We start from the raw sequence: 21,940 nt of genomic DNA, 5'->3' as shown, positions 1-21,940 counted from the left end.
CTATATATCCCATAATCCTGACGCTGCCCAGAATGAAGCCCGGATGCCCCTTCCTACCCACTCAGAACCTGCCATTGACCTTCAGTATCTTAACATTTTGTTCAAAAAGTAAGAAAATATATCCCATCTCTCCCTTCTCACCCAAACAGCTCTCTCACTTCCGGGCCGAGCTGCAGTTGGCACCAGATTATGTATTCCCTCATTCTCTCATTTCTAAGCCACCAGTGTGTGTCCTGTGCCCCAGGCTAGCTTCTCAAGGGTGGGACACCTGAGTTCACCCCTTTGGCTTTCCAGTCCCAGCACTTGGCTGGATGCTCTGGATTGTAAAACCACAACAATGGGCTATTTTGCCTTGAAACTGGATTTGCCTAACTCTTCATTTATTTATTTTTTAATTTATTTGATTGTGCCAGGTCTTAGTTGTAGGAGCTCTGATCTTCTTTATGGCAGGTGGGATCTAGTTCCCCAACGAAGGATCAAACCTGGGCTCCCCTGCATTGGAAGCATAGCACCGTAACCACTGAACCACCAGGGAAGTCCCCTAACTCTTCATTTAAAACAATCACTATCACCCAGCTTTCCCTGCAAAACCATCAAATCCCACTGCTGGGGAAAAGAGGCTGGAGAGAGACAGGAGAGTCTCTTGATTTTCAAATCCATTTGTGTTTTGATTGAAGGTATTTGACAGTGAGGAGAGGGTTTGCCCTCTTTGAAAATAGGAAACAGCTTCTCCGTCTGGGACCCTGCTAGTGTGGTTACTAAGGAGACCAATCCGCGGTAGGTGCCGTAATTAATCACTAAATTCCCAGCAGCCAAATCCCTGGCGATGGGAGGCTCTTTCCTTTGAGAGGGACAAGTCCTGGGTGGGTGGAAGGTCGAGGAGTTCATGGTGGGAGCCCAGTCCTGCCTGCCTGCTTCCTCCTGCAGCTCCCTTGACTGAGATTTGCCAGTGATTGTTTTAAGAGCTTCTAAATCTGCCTCCAGGCTTATCTGTTAGAACTGAAAGAATAGAGCTCTTTTCCAGTTATTGCGACATGGGGAACCATGAGCAGCAAAGTCTCCCCCGACACCCTCTATGAGGCGGTGCGGAAAGTCCTGCATGGGAACCACCGAAAGTGCCGGAAGCTTTTGGAGACGGTGGAGCTTCAGACCAGCCTGAAGAACTATGACCCTCAGAAGGACAAACGCTTCCCGGGCACCGTCAGGCTTAAGTCCACTCCCCGCCCCAAGTTCTCCGTGTGTGTCTTGGGGGACCAGCAGCATCGTGATGAGGCCAAGGCTGTGGATAACCCCCGCATGGACACTGAGGCGCTGAAGAAACTCAGCAACAATAAGAAACTGGTCAAGAAGCTGGCCAAGAAATAGGATGCCTTTTTGGCTTCAGAGTCTCTGATCAAGCAGATCCCACGAATCCTGGGCCCAGGCCTGAACAAGGCTGGCAAGTTCCCTTCCTTGCTGACCCACAATGAGACCATGGTGGCCAAAGCTGATGAAGTCCACGATCAAGTTCCAGATGAAGAAGGTGCTGTGTCTGGCAGGGGCTGTTGGCCACGTGAAGATGACAGATGATGAGCTTGTGTACAACACCCACTTAGCGGTCGACTTCCTGGTGTCATTGCTCAAGAAAAATTGGCAGAACGTCAGGGCCTTGTACATTAAGAGCACCATGGGCAAGCCCCAGTGTCTGTACTAATGCACAACTTAATAAACCATACACAACCATCAAAAAGAAAAAAAAGAATAGATATATGTAGATGTATGGAGAAGGAAATGGCAACCTACTTCAGTATTCTTGTCTGGAGAATTCCATGGACAGAGGAGCGTGATGGCCTGCCGTCTATGGGGTCGCACAGAGTCGGACACGACTGAAGCAACTTAGCAGCAATAGCATACGTGAATCACTGCTGTAGATCAGAAACTAACACAACATTCTTAATCAACTATACTCCAATATGGGCTTCCCAGGGGGTGCTGGAGTAAAAGATCCACCCACCAATGCAGGAGAGTAGGGTTCAGTCCCCGGGGCAGGAAGATCCCCTGGAGGAGGAACTGGCAACCGATTGCAGTATTCTTGCCTGGAAAAAAATTCCTATAGACGGAGGAGCCTGGTGGGCTACAGTCCATGGGGTCATGAAGAGTTGAACACAACTGAAGCAATTGAGCACATACTCCAATATGAAATAAAAAAAAAAAAAAAAACTGAATAGCTCTAAAGCTTGTAGCCACCTGGCTTGGGCCCCTTGATTGCAAGAGGATGGGGAGCTGGTATGGACAGAGATGACCTTTCTGCTCCAATGATTTGAGTAAGTGGGTGTTGTCATTAAGAAGAGCAGAGGGCAGCTTGATGCTCCAAGACCAAGTCCCACCTCCAAGGGAAGCCCGTGGGCCTCAAGGTGCCATGATTCAGCTACCAAGTGCAGAGGAGAAGCCCTTTAAGTGACCCTGAGGACCCAAGTTACACCCACGAAGTTTGCATCCCTGCTACTTGGCTCCGCTCTTCCCAGAGGCAAGGTTCACACACACACACACATACACTCCCCCCACATACACAGACAGACACACACACACACACTCACTCCCACACTCACACTCCCACACTCCCCCCACATACACAGACACAACTGTGACCATGAATTCCTCTGGGCTCATTCCTGCCCTCCTCTACAGGTGGTACAGGAAATGGCCCCCCACAAAATGCAGCTTCATTCAACCCAAGGGGAACTTCCAGTTCATTCAGTTCAATTCTTCCATTTGCTTCTTCCACAAAGAAGCAAAGAAAAATGCAGAGACGTTAAACAACTTTTCACTCTTGCTTTTTCTTTCTCTCTACTTCAAGGGAAGAAGAGAGTGTGGCCACCCAACACCCAGCGAATAGGAAGATGCTCAAAAGTAAGAAGACCATGGAAGATGTTTTTCAACTTCAGGTAACAGAAAACCCAAGAAAGTGGCTGAAACAAAACGTGGTGGTTAAAGTTAGCAACGGTTCCAGTGAACAGCCTCTGTATAGTCACCCCTTTGTCCTCTGACCTTAGGGGTCCCCACCCGACCTGGCTCTGGACTGGCCTTATGACAGTCCCAGGTGGCCCAGCAGTAAAGAATCCAACTGCTAATGCAGGAGACAAAAGAGATGTGAGTTCAACCCCTGAGTCGGAAAGATCCCCTGTAGGAGGAGATGGCAACCTGCTCTAGTATTCTGCAAAAGTCCATGGACAGAAGAGCCTGGTGGGCTACTGTCCATGGGGTCACAAAGAGTTAGATGTGACTGAGCACACACACACAGCCAAAGCAAACGGAGTGCCAGCACCAGGCTTAGGTAACCCCCAGGAATTCTACATGCTTCTGCTTGGTGCTTGCCTGGCTGGGACATACTTACTTGAACTTGCACCCCAGACCATGCCAGACCAGCCTGCTCAGGGGATGAGAGAGACACAGGAAGGATAAGACACTTGGGAGAGAACCAAGGTGCCCCCAGCCAACAACCAGCCAATCTATAGCCAACTGCAGAATCATAGAGCACCTGAGACCAAGGCTGCCCTGCCTCTCCCAGCCTTAAGTAACCGATCTGCAGGATCAAGAACCAAATAAGTGGTTTGTTGTTTAACAAATTCTCTGACTTTGGTGTGGCTTGTTAGGAGCAAAGAGCAAACCGAATCCTGACATTTGAAATAAATATCTGAGTTTTTTTCTCTTAGAAAAAAGTTAGAAATTGGAAATCCAGGATTGGTATGGCAGCCCAGAGTCATCCAGAACCCAGAATCCTTCTGTTTTGATGCTCTGTCATCTTTAGTTCATGGCTTTCATCCTCAAAGCCATCTCATGATCCAAGATAGTTGCTGAAGCTCCACTCATCACATTTGTTTCCAGGAAGGCAGGCAGTAGGGTAAAGAAGAGGCCTCTTCTAGTTGAAAATTTCCCCTTAAAAGAGTTTTCCCTGGAAGCTCCACCCAATGACTGGCAGATTGATTCTCATTGGCTACCCTTGGCCACAAGGAAGGCTGGGAAAGCTAGGCTTTTAGCTGAGCACTTTGCCACCTAGAATAAAACCAGGATACTGTATAGTAAGGAAGAACAGGGAAATGGGTATTGGGTAGGCCACCAGCAACATCTGCCACAGTGTGTGTAAAACCAAGCTCCAGTCCCCAACATACATCAGGATGCAAAACTGATCACATGCCATGCAGATTTCTCAGAGCTCACAGTGGTGGCTTTGCCCTATCGTAACGAAGTGTAAGATTTGGGTAATAGAAACCTAAGCGGAAAACTGTGCGTATGCCAGTCTCCTGGGCCTTTCTACACAGATGAATGGATGCTTTATTCTTAGAACTTGTTGCTCGTAACCTGGGGCAGATGTTGCTTGCTTGTTCTCTTACTTGCTGTTTTTTCAAAAAAATTGAAATATGATTCATATAACATAAAGTTCACTGTTTTAAGGGACAGAATTCAGTGGAGGTTTTAGTATATTCACTATGCTGTGCAACATCAGCCCTATCTAATTCCAGAACAGTTCCATCACCCTCAGAAGAAACCCTATACCCATTAGGAGTCAGAGCAGATGCTTTCTTTAATGCTTCTGCATCCAGTCTCAGGTCGATGCAAGACCCAGACTCGAGACATGAGAGAGTGCTGAAGATCCTTGCAGCACTAGGCTCGAACCCTGGGATTCTGGAATATTTGTGGATCTTCTTGGGACAGCCAAGGAGGAAGTCCTGGTGTGATTCACCTGCAGCTGGCAAAGGAGGGCTGCCCAAGGGCGTGCAGAGTTGAAACATTCCCTGCCTAGACTGCTGTTGTCATTCCATCTGTAACTCGTGTCCAGTTCTTAGCAAGCCCATGGACTACAGCAGACCAGGCTCCCCTGTCCTTCTTTCCTGGCAGCAGACGAATTACACCATGACCCCCTTCTTGCCCGAGGAGCCCTCACGGGCTGACCATGAGCTCTTTTCACACAGAGAAGGGAAAGAAGCTGCATGCTGCAGGGCAGGTGCTCGGGGGGTGACACCCTTAAGCGTAGCAGCAGGTTTAAAAGCACTCTGTTGTGACAGTAAGCTGTTGGCAGAGGGAGTTTCAGATTCAGTTGGTCTGATTCCATGGGAAGAGATGAAGAGTGTGCAGAACTCGCCTTTATTAAAGGTGTCGTAGATTCCGAATACAAACAGAAGCTCGTTTTTCTACCCACACTGCCATCCTGGGAGGTATTTGACTTTCCCCCTTCATAGGAGGAGACCTGAGGTTAACAGAGAGAACTCGCTCTAATCAGAATCTCAGGCATGAAGGGCTGAGTCTATCTCAACACCTTCCACTGTGAGCACCTGGGAGGCACCCAGGCCCCCCCATAGCAGGTGTGGCCATTCCCTCCAGCGGCCTAGTTGTGGCCGCCTGCGGGGCAGTTGATAGCAGGACGGGACTCATCTGAACTCAGCTCTGGGCTTGTGTTGGTCAGTGGGAGCTCCCCCCACTTCTGCCCACTCCCGCTTCTTCATTCTTCAGGAGAAAAGGTTGCTCAAGGAGACTCCAGGACTGGGGTCTGCCTCGTCACTGTCACCAGGAGGCTTTTTTTTTTTTTCCCTTCCTGACTTGCCAGAGCTCCCCGTCAGTCCTCCCAGCGCCTCTGGAAGCAGAGCAGAGGCAGCTGTGGGATCCTGGCTGAGCAGCGTCCAGGTAAAGCAGTTGGGGGGTGGCCTGATGGGGAGCCTGAGATGTCACAGGTCTGAGCACAGAGCCAAGGCGGGCGGGGAACAGTCAGGAAGGACTGTAGGTTCTGCTGCTCGCTTGATTAAGGGGGTCAGCCGTGTGTGTGTGTCATCGAGGTGGGCAGGGAAGGGGAGGGCTGTGCGTGTGGGGGGAGGATATATATGCCGGTGTGGCTGACACCGCGGAGCCTCACACCCGGAGGAGCCCGGTTACTGACAGCTCGCAGGTAGGCGACTGCGCGCGAAGCCCTCCGCCCCAAGACACGCTGCTGGGAGCCTGGGGAAGTGGCGGGCGGGCGGCAGGGCTGTCTCCCCAGCCCCTCTCCTTTGTCCAGTGTAGATGCTGCTGGCCTCCCTTTATTCATTCATCTTTTCTGTGCTCTCATGGGGGCGGGTAGCGGTGGAGGGGAGGGCTAAGGCTTTTATTCTAAAGAGAGATACCGAAGAAAAGCTGAACTTGGAAAGGAGGAAAAGTTTCCGTTCCCCAGGTGTGGTCCTTACTTTGTCACTGCTGTCTGCGGCGAAGAGGCGGTTGTAGAAGTGAGGTTAGGGGAGCGGCAGGCACTGAGGGGGGTGGGGGTGGTGGGGGCTTGCCTTGCAAGGCAACCGTCGGGAAGCGCCCCCCACCCCCCGACCTACCCCTCCAGGCACACTTTAGGAGGGGTTTCTCTCTGTGACTGACTTCCTTCCACAGTGGGTGCAGGCTGCTTTTCAACATATCACTGAACTCGACTGCGATTTGGCTTTTTCATCCCGAGGGAACCCTGCTCCCCTCGGCACCGAACACAAATCGCTAGTGGTGGTGTGGGGAAGAGACGGAGTCTGCCCTGGGCTTGACCGGTACCCAGCCGATCGCGGTCGCTGTGTGTGCATTCCGCCGTTTATTTCCGCAGGGTTGACCTTGGTCTCCAGACCCTCATTCTTTCGGAGGTCTGTTCTCTTTTTTGCATCTTTCTTCCTCCTACCCATCTCTGCCACCTAAAGGTTTCTGCTGGGGTCCTGCGAAAATGACGTTCAGAAGTCATCCAAACTCCGGCTCTCGCTCAGCCTCCTTTTCCTCTTTCTCTCTTTGTGCGTCTCTCTCCCTGCGGGTCTGGCTTTCCCCTCCCACCGCTACCCATCTTTATCCTCCCGCATCTCATTCTGAACATGGCCAAGTTCTGGGGGAATTTCAAGTAAGTCAGGATGATTCGGGAAACGGACTATTTAAGGCAAGCAGCTTTGGACTTGAATACCCTGATCCTGGGTTTCAACATCTGTGTTTCGCTTCCTCGAGCAGCCCATAATTGCCCCAGTTATAACCAATAACATTGTTCGGCAGACTAACAAAAGATGAGCTTTGCATGGCATTTGCCAGCAAGCCGAAACCGGAGTTTTCAACATAGAAGGTTTGAGGCGCGCGGGGGGGCGGGGGAGGGGGGCGGCGGGCGGGCGGACGGGTGACTGCCTGGCTTCTTCTTAAAACCTCCGAAGGAAATTGCTGCTCTCTGCCTGCCTGTGGGTGGCTGCTGCAGGCATGCTCCTCTTTCTCAATTATAAAGTGTGGCAGGGAAAAAGGTCTGCACCCTTCCACTGATGCTGCTGCAATACCTTTCACAAAAAGCATTCACGTTCCTTTGGACTAGCTGAGTCTTCTGCCAGGGAGGGTCCCTGGAAAGACTGTCCCCCCCAACAATCACCTTGGTAGAAGGAACAGCTTCCGCGGTTCCAAGTGCTGCCTGTTGAGGGCGCTCTGGTGCAGCTACAGGGTCCTTGGGCGCAGTTCCATCCTCCCTGGCTTTATCAGCTGAAGGCTGAGGGTACAGGGGATTTAGAGGATGCAGATTTAGCATTATCAACAAAGGGAGTAACTGCAGGATCAGGCGCAAAGCGGTGTTTCTGGAGCCCAAGACAGGAGCTGTCGCAAAGCTATTCTGTATTCAATCAATCAGGTATTTATTATGCTCCACCAAGCAGGGGTCGATCCAACAGAGGTGATAATAACAGCCTGTACATTCACACAACGATTTACATCTTAGCGCTTTCACACCCATTATCCTCCGCAACAGCAATGAGAGATGGTGTCATCTCCATGGCGCAGTCCAAGAAACTGAAGCTGAGAGGTTAAATAATCTGTTTCAGGATGTGGCCGAGAGGGGACCGAGCCAGCCTTGCTGGCTCCAGTGCACGGCCCTCCACGAACCTGGGGTTCTTACAGACTAAGGGGGTGGGGATGGAGCAACACACAGTGGAAGAATTCGAGGACGATGCTGCAAGGCTGGGTGTAATTACGTCCTAAATTTCGTAGTCCAGACAGCAAGCGCTGTAGGAATTTGGAGGAAGGAGCGCTTGCTCAGAGAGTCCAGGATTTCAAGCCGGTAGAATCTGGATGACCCAAGGGTTTTGGAGAGGGAGGTGGCTGCCAGGACAAAAGCATGAAAAGAGGGCAAAGGAATGGACATGTATTGAGACCTACTGTATCCCAGACAGTGAGCTAAACTTATCTATATGTCTATTTCATGCTAATGTGCACACACACACACACACAGTAGGGATGGGAGATCTGGGGTGAGTTTTCTATACTTTTATCCATACTCAGTGAGACCCACACACACCCCGCAAGCCCCAGCTCCCATGAAGGAAATCTACCTGATAAGAATCTGGCTAGAGAACAGGAGGAACAGCAGCTTTCACAGCTTGAATGGCTGGGAGCTCATCAGGCAACCTCAACGTTCTAAACACTTCTATTTAAATGCCTTTAGGTCCTCCTAGTCACCAACATGCCACTTTCCTTCTAAACACAAACTAGCTGTGAGATTTATGGCACACCTATTTGGGGGGCAAGCCAGTTTTCTGGGCGTCTTCCTAGATAGTCTATGATCCCGTTCGATGTTGATTTTCTACGATCCTGAGATTTTTCAAATACTGCATGGTGCCTCAGTGTTGCAAATACACAGCATCGCCAGCTCTGATGGATTGACTGGGTGAATGAGGTGTGGAGCTGGCCTCCAAGGAGTCTAGGTCTCAGTGAGAATGTCAGTGGATCACCCGCACACACCCAGGCTCTGCCTAGCCACCCAGGCTTGGAGCCAGCCTCCCCGTAGCTCACTCTCCACCCCTCCACCCAGTCCCCATTCATCCTTTCATTCATTCAGCTGAGAAACGTGCCTGGCTTCCTGATGAGAGCCCGCAGTGCTGAGTGCCTGGGAAACAGACCAGGCAGCCTGTCCTCAGAGCTCCTGGCCAATGTCACTCTCTATTAATGGGTCCAGGCTGGGGGTCTCCGAAAGGGGTGTGTGTGCCCAAGAGTCCAGCGGGCTTTGGGAAACACAATGAATTTTTTTATGTGGTTATCTTATCTTTCTTAATTTGCACTTTAGTGGGTATTATAATGTAGGTAACAAATAAATTGGAAAGGTTTGCTCAAAACGGTTTGATTGCTTGAGGTATAAAGTTAAAGACATTTGAAGATTATTGGTCTTCCCTGGTGGTCTAGTAGCTAAGACTCCAGGCTCCCCCTCCCAATGCAGGGGGCCTGGGTTCAACCCCTGGTCAGGAAAATACATCCTGAATGTATGCCACAACTAAAAGTCTGCATGCTGCAAATAAGACCTGGTGCAGCCAAATAAATAAATACTGGGAGGAAAAAAAGGGTACTAGGCTTCAGGAGATGCAGGAGACAGGGGTTTGATTCCTGGGTGGGGAAGAAACCTTGGAGGAAGAAATGGCAACCCACTCCAGCATTCTTGCCTGGAAAATCCCATGGACAGAGGAGCCTGGTGGGGTACAGTCCATGGCGTCACAGAGAGACACAAGTGAGCACACGCTGATCTGTACCCATTGTTCTTTTGCTGATCTGTATTTTCCAATGTTTTTGAAAGGAACATTAAGTGATTTTACTGTAAAAGCAATGGGGGAAAAAAATTTATTTTTTATATAGGGAACTGCAGGCCAGAATCAGGAAGATCCAAGACAAGAGTGATGACACCTTTCCACCTTTGTGACAGCACTGAGAGTAAATGTGCCTCTTAGGAATTCCCTGGTGGTCCAGTGATTAGAACTCGGCATTTTCGCTTCTGGGACCTGGGTTCCATCCCTGGTCAGGGGGCAGCCAAAATATTTTAAAATAATATAAATAAAATTAAATTTAAAAAATAAAATAAAAAACTTTAAAAGAAAAGAGGGGCTCTCCTGGTGGCTTGGTGGTAAAGAATCTACTTGCCAATGCATGAGACACAGGTTTGATCCCTTATCAGGGAAGTTCCCACATGTTGAAGAGCAGCTAAGCCAGTGTGCCGCAACAGTTGAGCCTGTGCTCTGGAGCCTGGGATCCGCAGCTACAGAAGCCTGCAAGCCCTAGAGCCCGAGCTTCGCAACAGGAGAAGCCACTGCAATATGAAACTCGCAGTCACAACTAGACAGTAGCCCCTGCTGGCTGCAGCTAGAAAAAGCCCTCAAAGCAATGAAGACCCAGCATAGCCAAAAATAAACAAGCAAAATTTAAAAAGAAAAAAGAAAATGGGTCCATCTCTGCTCTGAGCCCCAGGTGGGCTGTTGTAACAAATATCTGGCCCCTTATAAAATCAAAACCATTAACATTGACCATCTAACCCAACTGCCTCTTTTTGGAGAAGGGTAAACAGAGCCCCAGAGAAAGGGCTTTGCTCAAGATCCCATAAGAGGAGCCTGGTGGGCTACAGTCCGCAGGGTCACAAAGAGTCAGACATGACTAAGCACTCAAGACTCAGGATCCCAAAGGTGAGGACGGAGCTGGAGCTGGAACCCAGGCCTCTTCCTCCCAAGGCACAGGGCTCTGTTCATTCATTGCCCACCAGTTCCCAGCACACTCGGTCTGTGTGGGGTGGGGACATGCTTGGCCCTCCACCTTCTCTACACCCACCTCCCTCACTCTTTCCAGGTGGGAATTTAGAAGCAGAGGAGGAACCTTTTTGGATGTAAGTCTATTAGAGGAAGAAAAGAAATAAAAGGGATTCAGTCATAACTGGTGAATAAGCAAAAGCTCAATGTAGGAGTCAGGGTTGCAGTGGGTTAAAGAAATGAGGAAGACAAACCCTCATGCTGGTGGGCAATGAAAAACCCCTTCAGGAACTCAGGACAGGCAGCAATACAGAGGGTGTCAGTAGCAAGAACATTTTTACACTACCATGTGTAAAATAGATAATTAGTAGGAAGCTGCTTAATAGCACAGGGAGCCCAGCCTGGTGCTCTGTGACGACATAGAGGGGTGGGACGGGGTGGGGGAGAACAGAAGAGACACTCAAGAGGGAGAGGAGATATAAATAATCACGACTGATTAGAGTGTGCCAAAGAAACCAATGTAACATTTAAAGCAATTATCCTCCAATTAGAAAAAAAAAAAAAAAAAAGGTGTATCCTGAGAGAGGGACACCCAGAGTTCAGGACAAAAGGAGCTCCTTGCAATGAATTCACCCACAGGAACAGACAGAAAACCACCAAAATCCTGTTTCTCTTATTTTGGTCACACAACTTGTGTGGCATGTGAGATCTTAATCGCCCAACCAGAGATCAAACCCATGCCCCCTGCAATGGAATCAGTGTCCTAACCACTGGACCACCAGGGAAGTCCCTTTGCCAAGATCATTGAAACATCTGATGAGAACATGAGCTTGGAAATCAGATGGGTTGGGGTCTTAGCTCTGCCACTTCAAGTTATTTCACCTCTTCAAGCCTCAGTCTTCTCAACTGTAAAACGGGGGCAATAACATTTGCCCCATAGGATGGATGGTTACAAAGCCATCAAGACAGTGCCTGGCACAGAGGAGTGTGCTAAATATAATAATAATAATATGATTACTGTTAAATACAGAGACCATCCCAATAAGATGCCACCAGAATTTGTCAACCTTTCCAAAGCAGGACCAGTATGTGGAGTTTATGGTTTCCCAGAACATGTTTTAGAGTCAAAACACCTGAGTTTAAGTCCTGGCTTTTTTATAAGCCGGATTACCTTAAGTAAATTGTTAACCTCTATAAACATACATTCCTCTCAAAGAGGGGATACTATTAAGATTATAGGGTTGTATTGGGCTTCCCTGGTGGCTCAGATGGTAAAGAATATGCCTGCAATGCAGGAGACCCAGGTTCAATCCCTGGTCAGGAAGATCCCCTGGAAAAGGGAATGGCAACCCACTCCAGTATTCTTGCCTGGGAAATCCCATGGACAGAGAAGCCTGGTGAGCTATAGTCCATAGGGTGGCAAAGAGTCGCTTTACAGGACTATGTAAGAATATAAAACTTTTGTTCCCAGCAAGAACAACAATCATACATGTGGCTGATGAGAAGGATAGGGGAAGACGTGCCTCTAGCAGAAAGCCCTGTCCCTCTTGCCTTCTCCACTAAAAGCACTGAAATTACAGGCTTTCTCATAGGTCATAAGACAAAACTCAATTAGCTTTTAGCTTCCGCTAAAGCTTCATACGTAATCCTCCAAACAGATAAGCAACTAATTATATTGCCCTTGGAAGCATGATTACAAACAAATAGATTAAATAGATTAAAGCTAAACACAGTGGTATTTTATCTTTATAAAGAGTGCTGTGGCTGAAATAAAAGGTAATTAAACATTTCTTTACTCAATACAAGATGTTCAGATGCATAACATCCCCACAAGGAAGTGTTAGCTGAGTTTGGTTCACAAAGTGAATATAAACCATGTAAAATTTAGACACATTCAGGGAAATTTTATTTACTGATAGTCTCTACTGCACAATTAAAAACAACAATCACAACAAATCTGTTGTTCCCCCCATTTTGCAGGTGAGAAGACTGAGGCTCTCAAAGGTGAAATGTGCCCAAAGTCACACAATTACAAAGTGCAAAGATCAAATATAAATGTAACTCAGAAATCAATTACTCGTCTACATTTCTCTTGCCATTAACTGACACACAGCTACAAAGAAAGCACACAGATGTTGTTAAGACTTCTCAAAAAAAAAGTCTTAACCTAGAACACAGTAGTACAGGGTTGTGAGGATCACCAAAAGCAACAAAGTGTTGTCCCCTTTATGAGAATATATACTAGTCACTCAGTCGTGTCTGACTTTTTGCTATTCCATGGACTGTAGCCCACCAGGGTCCTCTGTCCATAGAATTCTCCAGGCAAGGATACTGGGGTGCGTGGCCGTTCTCTTCTCCAGGGGCTCTTCCCAAGCGGATCGACCCAAGGATCGAACCTGGGTCTCTCGCATTGCAGGCAGATTTTTTACCATCTGAGTCACCAGGGAAGCAAGCCCCTTTATGAGAATAATTACATATATTTTGAGCTTTTATTTTAATCTCATTTAAATACTAGAAACCACCTGTAAGTTTGGACTGTGTGTTAATTCCAATTTTTAGGATTCTTTGAATTACAGGGCAGAATGAATAGCACTGAGTAAAGATTTTTCATTAATTAGTGGAGTCATTTGTTAAAAGTGATGGGTAGCAATCTCTGGCTTCCTGGCTTCTTTTACTGCTAAATGCCCACTGACATTCATCAATCTTTCTGTTTCAGTATGGATGGAACTTTGTTTTGCCATACCATGGGACCTTACTTCCCTGACCAGGGCTCGAACCGGTTTCCCCTGCCTTGGGAGCATGCAGCCTTTAACCACTGGCCCACCAGGGAAGTCCTGGATGGAACATTGTTACAAAAAAGAAATAAAAACTTTAGCCTCCAGCATCAACTACTCTTTAAACTAATGCTAACTCATAAACAAGGATAATAACCAATCACACCTCCCCAGCACTCAATTGCTACCAAGTGTTTTTCATTAAACTTAAGTGAAACACTGCCCAGGATGCAATTTTAAGATAATGTTATTAATCACATGCCTTGATTAGCCTGGGGGAGTAGAATAAGAGAACCAGCTGAATTTTTAAAAATGATTTTCTTATTTCTGAAAAATAAAATTTAAAATAAATAATTGCAAGGGATGGGAGCTCAGAGGTGAGATGAAAGGTTGGTGTACCAAGGATCAGCAGTAAGGGCTGGGCTAACCACAAGTAGATTTGATAAGGTTTCCCCAAGGGCCAAACAGTTTCACATGCAGGAAAGGTACAGAATGGAACACATGCTCCGTGTCCCAGGGGCTCATCTTTCCTTACCTCATCCTAAAAACCCATTTACCCAGAATTTGAGATAAGGAGTAACAGTCAATCCGCCAGACATTTGCTGAATGAGCAAGTTGCCACATTTAATGAAGTTCATGAAAAACCTCAGCAGGAGAGCATTTCATTAACATCTGTCAGAATTTATCAGCTCAGTCTATGCAAACATTACGGATCGCAATTTTGTATTAGGAAGGAAAGGCAAAGGTCCCTTTTCTCCCGGCTTGTCCCTTCCTTCTGTGACGTACAGACACTGCCACCGTGTGGCCAGAGAGAACGTAGCATGCTGAACAAAGACACAACTGTCTCTCCGCCCAGAATGAAACTGAGTAGAACAAGAAACTTAAAGGCAACTACCAAATTAAACAAAGGATGTAACCAAGCAGTCCTCAGTTTGAGACGTTTGCTGATAACGTGACTGTTTGGAACTCAAAAGATATATTCTCTTCCAAAGAGCCTATAAGTGGTGGTGAGTCTACCTGTTGTCTACCAACAGGTTGCACCACCGCAGACTTAGCACACAGCACCACTGCAGACTTAGCACACAGCACCACCGCAGACTTAGCACATAGCACCACCGCAGGCTTAGCACATAGCACCATCCCAACCATGCCTCCCAGGCACTGGCAACTAGTCTTTTTCCAGAACATGCATGCGGTTCCAGCTTTGGATGGCATCTGGCCTTGCTCTGGAGCACAACTTGTTCCCAGCCCTCCCACCGGGAGTGGAACAGTTAACTACCAGAACCTTGTCAGGCCATGGGCTTCCCTGGCGGCTCAGACAGAAAAGCATCCTCCTGCAGTGCGGGAGACCAGGGTTTGATCTCTGGGTTGGGAAGATCCCCTGATGGAAGGCCTGGCAACCCACTCCAGTATTCTTGCCTGGAGAATCCCCATGGACAGAGGAGCCTGGCGGGCTACAGTCCGTGGGGTCGCAAAGAGTCGGACACGACTGAGCGACTAAGCACAGCAATTTGTCAGGCAGGTACTGAAGTGGCTTCTATGCCTGGGCATCCCAGGTCCCAGGGAAGTGGGGGTCCTCCTAAACACGCCCCAACTCTCATTTGTGAAGAAGAGACACTCTGCAGGGATGAGAAGATGAGAAAAGACGAATCCCTCCATTAAAAAAAAAAATCCAAACAAACAAAAGTAGAGCTACTATATGCTCCTACAATCCCACTCCTGGGCATGTATCCAGAAAAAAAAAAATGTAATTCAAAAATATACATGCACCCCAATGTTCATAACCGCACAATTTACAATGACCAAGACATGGAAGTAACCTTAATGTCCGCGGAAAAATGAATGGATAAACAAGCAGCCATCATAAAGAATGATATAATGCCATTTGCAGCAACATAGATTATCATACTGAGAAAGACAAATTATATGATATCACTAATACATGGAATCTAAAAAAAATAATAATACAAATGAATTTATTTACAAAACAGACTCACAGACAGAAAACAAATTTATGGTTACCAAAGAGGGAAGGCTGTGGCGGGGGCGGGAGGATAAATCAGGGGGCTGGGATTAACATAGACACACTATACTATACAGCAAAAGGGACTCTACTCAATATTCTGTAATAACCTACATGGGGAAAAGAATCCAAAATATGTATAAGTGAATCACTGTGCTGTACACCTGAAACTATCACAACATTGTTCATCAATTATAAAATTAAAGTTTTTTTTTGAAAGGAAACAGGAATCCTGGCAACCCCATCTCATAGGTCTGTTGTGCCTGTTTGACGGACAGGTCCCCAGGGCTCCCTTCTTCCCGCCGTGATGTACTTCACAATGCCACACGAACAGAGGGGACTCATCTAACTCAGACCAGGGGGGGCTTCCCCAGGGGGATAACTCCTGTATAAAGTGTGAGCTAGAGATGGGTATTCTGAGCAGAAGGAAGAACAGGGACCAGGACACAGAGGCATGAAGGGACCTGAGATTATGTGTGACTCATGAGGACTGGAGGAAATTCAAGGTTGAATGACAGGAGCTGAAGCCAGAGAGCTGGGTGGGAGCGGGGCTGAGTCCCATGGGGGACTAGAGAATTAAAGAATGAGGGAATCATCAGACGTGGAGATGGCTTGGTGGGAGGCTGGATCATTGGGTGGACTAATTAGAGGGTGATCACAATAACCACGGTGATAAATCTCAACTAAGGTACTAGCCCCTGGGATATAGGAGAAAGATGCATTTGAGGCATATTCATTTGAAAAAGACAGTCCATGGCGTCACAAGAGGGCTGGACACAACTTAGCAACTAAACAACAACAACATTTGAATACATGTTCAAGTTCCTTGTTCATTAGCACAGACCTCCCAACTGGTAGGGTAGAGGTTGAACCCTGTAGATGGCAAACGTGACCCTGTTTCACCTGGAACGGGCCTCTCTCTCTCAGAAGGGGCTTCCCTTTCCCTTAGGAAGACAGCCCCAGGAAGGCTGCCTGCTCACCCTCCCCTCCCACCCATGCTGCGTTCTCCTTTCCTCTATGTCTTTGCTCTTTTTTGTTTATCTTTCAGCTGTGCCGTGTGGCAGGTGGGATCTTAGTTCCCTGACCAGGTATCAAATCCGTACCCCCTCCACTGGCAGCATGGAATTCCCTATGCCTTTGGAAAGGCATTCCCTGTGTCTTCTTTGTCCTCTTGGCAAACTCTTTTTGTGATAACTGGAGTATAATTGCTTTACAATGTTGTGTTAGTCACTGCTGTACAATGAAGTGAATCAGCTATAGGTATACATATATTCCGCCCCTCTTGAACTTCCCTCCCACCCCACCCCCATCCCACCCCTCTAGGTCTTCAGAGCACTGACCTGAGCTCCCTGTGCTATACACAGGTACCATATTACCTAGCAATCCCACTACTGGGCATATGCCCTGAGAAAAGACACGTGTGTCCCAATATTCATTGCAGCACTGTTTAAAATAGCCAGGCCTTGGAAGCAACCTGAATGTCCATCAACAGATGGATAAAGGAGATGTGGTACATATATGTGATGGAATATTGCTCAGCCATTAAAAAATCTGGGTCATTTGTAGAGATGTGGATGGACCTAGAGTCTGTCAGACAGAGTGAAGTCAGAAATAGAAAAACAAATATCATATATTAATGCATAAATGTGGAATCTAAAAACAGAGATGTGGATGTAGAGAGTGGACATGCGGACACAGGGGAGGAGGGGAAAGAGGATGAATCAGGGGACTAGGATTGAGTATATACACTACCATGTGAAAGAAGACAGCTAGCGGCAAACTCTCACTCATTATTCAAAACCCATCTCAGATGTCACCTCAATGACTTAACAAGCACTGACCATTGATTCAGTCGACATACTCTTGGTATGAAAAGCGTGGATGATGCCCAAGAAGAGCTGGCGTGGTGTCCCTACATGGCCCATGGCTACGGATCACCCCCCTCTCCTCCTCCCACTGACTAGCTCCATTGCAGACCCACTTTCTACCTCTGCTTCTCAAACTCTAAGCATGTGTACAAATCACCTGGGAATCTTACTAAAAAGACAGATCCGGATTCAGTAGATCTGGGGTACGGACCGAAATTCTTGATGCCAGGAGATGCTGCTGGTCTGCAGACTGCATTTGAATAGTAAGGCTTATACATTATTTCAGTGTAGTCTAATAAAAAAGTAATAAAGGCCATTATTTGTTTTTCTATGCTGAATACTTAAGGTAAAATTTACATACAAGGAAACACACAGAATCTAAATGTACATTTCAGTGAATTTCTGGCAAACATATACACCCCTGTGACCTACACCTCAATCAAGAACATTTCACATTTCCAGAAAGTTCCCTCATTCCCCTTTCCATTTAACCCTCCAAATAAAGTTGATTCTACAGGGACCCAAAGTGATACGGTCCAAGAAAATAGTTTTCCAATGCAGGAGACTTGATCACAGGATAAGTTTAAAGGGAAACAGAAAGAACTGCACATCTTTGAGGCAATCCTACATAAAGAATATAAATGACTGATCTAACTCATAATCATTGGCGCTATTACCTTAGAATAGTCTCTTTGGTCATTTTTCAATAAATGACTCCATCTGCCTGGCCCTGTGCTTTGCACAGAATAACAAGGTGAACATATTAGCTCTGTGTGCAGAGAGCTGGCTCCCATCAAGGAGGAGAAACAGACAAGAAACCTAGCAGAAGCTTCCCAGAAGAGTGAATTTGGGGCTGCAGGGCATTCCTGGCCAAGGCAGGGGAGGATGAGTCATTCATAAACCTCCAATGTTACACATCTCACACTCTGCAAAACATTTCTTATGGATCTCATTTTTGCAACAGCCCTGGGGCAAGGCAGGTACCAGTGTTTCCCATTAAGAGCTGTGAAAAATGAGACTGGGAGGGGCTGTCTCAAGGCCACAAGTGGGCCTTGCAAGTGGGGCCTTCAGCTCCCTGGAAGCATTCATACACGTGGAGGCCAGTTGGATGGCAGGAGTAACAGGTGTGCCTGCTTCCCCATCTCCACCCCAGAACCCAGATGCTAGCCTGTGCGTGAACATCACCCCTGGCAGACAGGATGGGCCACCTGTGCCCTTGACCGTCCAGCCCCTCCTGGGAAGTGGAAACCAGGGCACTGTGCCCTGGATGAGGGTCTCCAGCCCCTACTGGCTCCCAGAGAAGGGCTGTGCTAATGGTGCCCACCCTCACTTGTGTTTTAGCATCTGGCTTCCGGCTCCTGCACCATGAAAATCCTGTTTTGTGACCTCCTGCTGCTCAGCCTCTTCTCCAGCGTGTCCAGCAGCTGTCAGAAGGACTGTCTGGTCTGCATAGAGAAGCTCCACCCCACTCTTGACAACTTCAACCTCGAGGTAGGTCCAGGAGGTTGGAGCCTATCTTTCCCTCCCCACCCAGGTCACGTGAGTCTCCCAGTGTGAGATGGTCCCTAAGAAACAGCAGCTTCTAAAAGCAAACCCTGTCATCGTCCCACGTTTCCACATTTGAGTAAAGACCCACCCAGGCTGATGTTTCGTTCCTATTATTAAAAGCATGCACACTCATTCTAGAGGATTTGGCAAATTCCAAGAACTATGAAAAGAAAAAATTAAAGTCACCTTTAATCTCACCGGTCAGAGAAAAAAATCTTAGTTTTTTCCCTTGCTGTGTTATACTGTGTTATACCAAAATAAGTTTCCCATTATTAACATTATTTTAATTTAAGTATACTTAGCTTAACCAATCCCTCCTGCTGAGCACGTAAGTTATCATCCAGTTTTGATATTATAGACAATTCTACAGTGAACACCTACGTGCTATCTCATATTTGTTTATTTGAGCACTAAATTTCACTAAGTCAGCTGCTTTCTCCACTGCTTTCACTACCATTTAAATAGTTATTCCTCTCCTACTTAATCTAACTTGATTACTTTTTCTTTGTAGTCAAGAAAACTGCTTTCAAAGATGTCATGTTTGGAACTCCTCAATCTTAAGAGCCACCTTTTCCCTCCTGTCCCTTGAGGCAAGTGTACAAATATAGAAACCAAGTACCCACATTGGGCTGACACACAAACATGAACAGACACAGCCCCCTGACCCACCAACACACCACGCTCCTCCCATGCCACCTCAGTGGCTTTCGAGCCTGTTTTCTGAACAGTAATAACTACCAAATCATGAAGAAGCATCCCGAGAACCCATTCAAATATCATCCATTCTCCTCCTTCAGTTATTGTGGGTCTTCTGAGCACTTACTATGCACCAAGCACCTACTATGCACCAAGCACTGAACTAGACCAAGGGCCCCAAGGTCAACAGACAGATAGTGGCAGAGAAGAACCCAGGATCCTTTCCTGAGAGTAATCACTGAGAAATGGGGAAGCAAGAGCAGTGGACCCCAACCTAGTCTAGAGGGGTGGAGGGGGCTTTGGGAGGAACTGAAGCCTCTAAGGAGACCTAAAGATGATCAGAGAGGCAGAGGGTGAGCCCAGGTGCCCAGGTAATGAGGAAGGCACTAGAGTGGGGGATAAGCGCACATGTGCAAATGCCTTTTGTGGGGAGGGGAGTGACATGTAAGGAACTGAGGCAAGCTGGATTTGGCTAGAACACAGAAGACCCACACGCCTTTTCTGTGCAGGCCAGAGAGGCTTAAAATTTCACCCAAAACAAAATGCTTTCCCGTGGTCTCAGTCAACAGAGCAGACGGCTAGTTCACAAGTAAACCAGTGAAGGAGCTGATTAAGGAATAATCTCATCATCATCGCAATCTTGACAAAGACTGAAAGTTGTGCACAATTTCTGAATCACAAGCTTTAACTGCAACCCTATATCTCCCACTCCAAAAAAGCATGAGGACCTGTGTACACCCATGTTTATGGCAGCATTACTCACGATAGTCAAAAGGTAGAAAAGACTCAAGTGACCGATGAGAGACAAATGAATAAACAAAACACGGTCGATGCGGACAATGGAATATTATGCAGCTTTTAAAAAGGAAGGGAATTGTGATACAGGCTACATCATGGATGAGCCCTGAAGATGTATGCTGTCACAAAACAACAGATACTGTAGGATTGCACTTACCTGCGGTTCCAAGAACAGTCAGATTCAGAGACAGAAAGTAGAATGGGGCTGCCAAGAGCTGGGAAACCAGGGAGAGGGGAGCTAGTGTTTAATAAATTCCAAGTTTCAGTTTGGGAGAATGAAAAATTTCTAGAGATGGGGGCAAGGGTTGATGGTAACCCAACAAAGTGAATGTACTTAATGCCGCTGAGCTGTATGCTTAAAAATGGTTTCAGTAGAAATTTGATGGTATTTGGATTTTACAATAGAAAAAAAAGTATTTGGAGCTCAACTGTAAGGATAACACTGAGTCTGCACTAGTTTTTTTGTTTTTTTTTTTAACAAAGTAAAGCATCCACAGATTTAGGTAACTTGTTGAGAGCAAACATCATGCCTGACTGTGAAGTGCTGTGAAGCTCTGGCTCCCGGGACACCTTGACCCTGGGTGCCGGTCGTGAGAGGACAGAGGCTACCAGGGGTAGGTTCCCTCCTTATTGTCATCTCAGGATCTGTGCTTCTGCTCCTTCTTCTCCCCCCTTCCTGTGTACCACTGATTTTCCTGCTGGCAATTCTTTTTTCCCATCTCCCACTTGCTCTTCCCTTCCCTTTGTTGTCCTGTTTTTGGAAGAGTATCCACATTTGCAACTTGGACCCCTCACGGTTGCCTTGCCCCTTTGCTGTGCTCGAGCTCAGTTGCTCAGTAGTATCCGCCCGCATGGACTGTAGCCCGCCAGGCTCCTCTGTCCATGGGGTTCTCCAGGCAAGAATACCGGTGTGGGTTGCCATTTCCTTCTCCAGGGGACCTCCTCTACCCCGTGACTTGAACCCGTGTCTCCTGCACTGCAGGCAGATTCTTTAACACTGCCCCACCTGGGAAGCCTGCCTTAACTCCTTAGTCAGTCTCCAAGGTCGTCAGTGGTTCCTAACCACAGAAACCTTCGCCAATGCGCAGGCTTCCCCTCCTCGTTCTCTCTGGTGAACCCCGCTCTCTTCTCCACTCTGACTCTTCCTTTTCTGCCTATTAGAGCCCCGTTTCTCTTCCTGCCCTCCCCAAACACAAGTGATAGCCAAGATTCCCTGTTCTTACCTCCAGATCCTTTCTCCTTCCCAGCGTCTGCTTTCCCAGGCAGCAGGTACACTTTTTGCCTCCTCTTTCCTGGGCTCCCATCACTTTCCATAGTTCCTGGGAAACCCATGCTTCCCTTCCCTCTCCACAGCTTCAAGAACCTGTCCTGCCATCTTGCTCATACCTCCGACTCCTCCCCAAGCAATAAACCCTTCAATACTACTCTTAGGAGAGGATGCTTTGCTGATTCTCCACCAGTCCCCAGTTGAGCCAGCCCCTAGCACCTTTGTTCTCTGACAATTAGTTGCATCTGCTGGGCTATCTCTTAGGCGCTTTCTTTGCCGGTTAATCTGGGCCTTGCCAGCACACAGTACAGTGTGGAACAGGGCAGTACTCAATGAACAGGTCCCATGGAAACTGGAGGGCTTCCCAGGTGGTGCTAGTGGGAACCTGCCTGCCAGTGCAGGAGATGAAAAAGATACGGGTTCAAACCCTGGGTCTGGAATATTCCCTGGAGGAGGAAATGGCAACCCCCTCCAATATT

At 47.5% G+C, this 21,940-nt stretch overlaps 1 protein-coding gene and 1 pseudogene across 4 annotated transcripts in view; both read left to right on the top strand.

Moving 5' to 3' along the window:
* Positions 1-1,044: 1,044 nt before the first annotated feature.
* On the top strand, positions 1,045-1,715 carry LOC120861378 (annotated as a pseudogene).
* Positions 1,716-5,571: 3,856 nt separating this feature from the next.
* PNOC (prepronociceptin) overlaps positions 5,572-21,940 on the top strand; it is a 28,559-nt gene continuing 12,190 nt past the window's right edge. The window contains exons 1-2 of one of the 4 annotated variants that reach the window (XM_040236969.1): positions 5,572-5,658; positions 18,494-18,643. In XM_040236969.1, the coding sequence (XP_040092903.1) occupies positions 18,518-18,643 (126 nt within the window). In that variant the 5' untranslated portion in view covers positions 5,572-5,658; positions 18,494-18,517. Of the gene's footprint in view, positions 5,659-5,831; positions 5,918-18,493; positions 18,644-21,940 lie in introns of those variants that run through there. The other 3 variants (XM_040236853.1, XM_040236896.1, XM_040236781.1) reach the window with 3 other exon arrangements.

The sequence above is a fragment of the Oryx dammah genome, unplaced genomic scaffold (genome assembly GCF_014754425.2).
Source record: "Oryx dammah isolate SB20612 unplaced genomic scaffold, SCBI_Odam_1.1 HiC_scaffold_1, whole genome shotgun sequence".
NCBI classification, from domain to species: domain Eukaryota; kingdom Metazoa; phylum Chordata; class Mammalia; order Artiodactyla; family Bovidae; genus Oryx; species Oryx dammah.
The sequence above is the reverse complement of the archived record's forward strand: the minus strand, read 5'-3'. Positions and strand labels throughout refer to the sequence as shown.